Source organism: Limulus polyphemus, unplaced genomic scaffold, assembly GCF_000517525.1.
Source record: "Limulus polyphemus unplaced genomic scaffold, Limulus_polyphemus-2.1.2 Scaffold1848, whole genome shotgun sequence".
NCBI lineage: Eukaryota > Metazoa > Arthropoda > Merostomata > Xiphosura > Limulidae > Limulus > Limulus polyphemus.
Genome location: NW_013667458.1, coordinates 161,963 through 162,275, shown reverse-complemented (window position 1 = coordinate 162,275; position 313 = coordinate 161,963). Strand labels below are relative to the sequence as shown.

The window sequence follows — 313 nt, the reverse complement described above, 5'->3', positions numbered from 1 at the left end:
CCTCCCACGACTATAGGCAAAGCTTACAAATTTTCTAGATATTTTGCAATCTAAAGTGGTAATTTTAAAGAATGGAGAAAATCTTTCAGTTTATATACTAATTTTGGTTGTTTGTATTTTTACCTAAATGTATTGAGTTTTTTCATCTGTATTTTTTACAGCTTGGCATAAGCTGGGTGGAAGAAATAATATGTTCCAGATCCAGTAAGATCCTAAAGACAGTAGAACAGTTTTTTTTAATAACTGAAATGTAAACCACCAGTACTGTATGTTCAGTATTACAATAAATGTTTTTGTTTTTCTGTTATTAATA

The 313-nt window shown here is 28.8% G+C and overlaps 1 protein-coding gene across 1 annotated transcript in view; it reads left to right on the top strand.

The window, feature by feature from the left end:
* LOC106465147 (eukaryotic translation initiation factor 6-like) overlaps nucleotides 1-313 on the top strand; it is a 17,485-nt gene extending 17,172 nt beyond the window's left edge. Inside the window, exon 7 of the mRNA XM_013925346.2 lies at nucleotides 162-313. Within this exon, the coding sequence (XP_013780800.1) occupies nucleotides 162-171 (10 nt within the window). The 3' untranslated portion in view covers nucleotides 172-313. The remainder of the gene's footprint in view (nucleotides 1-161) is intronic.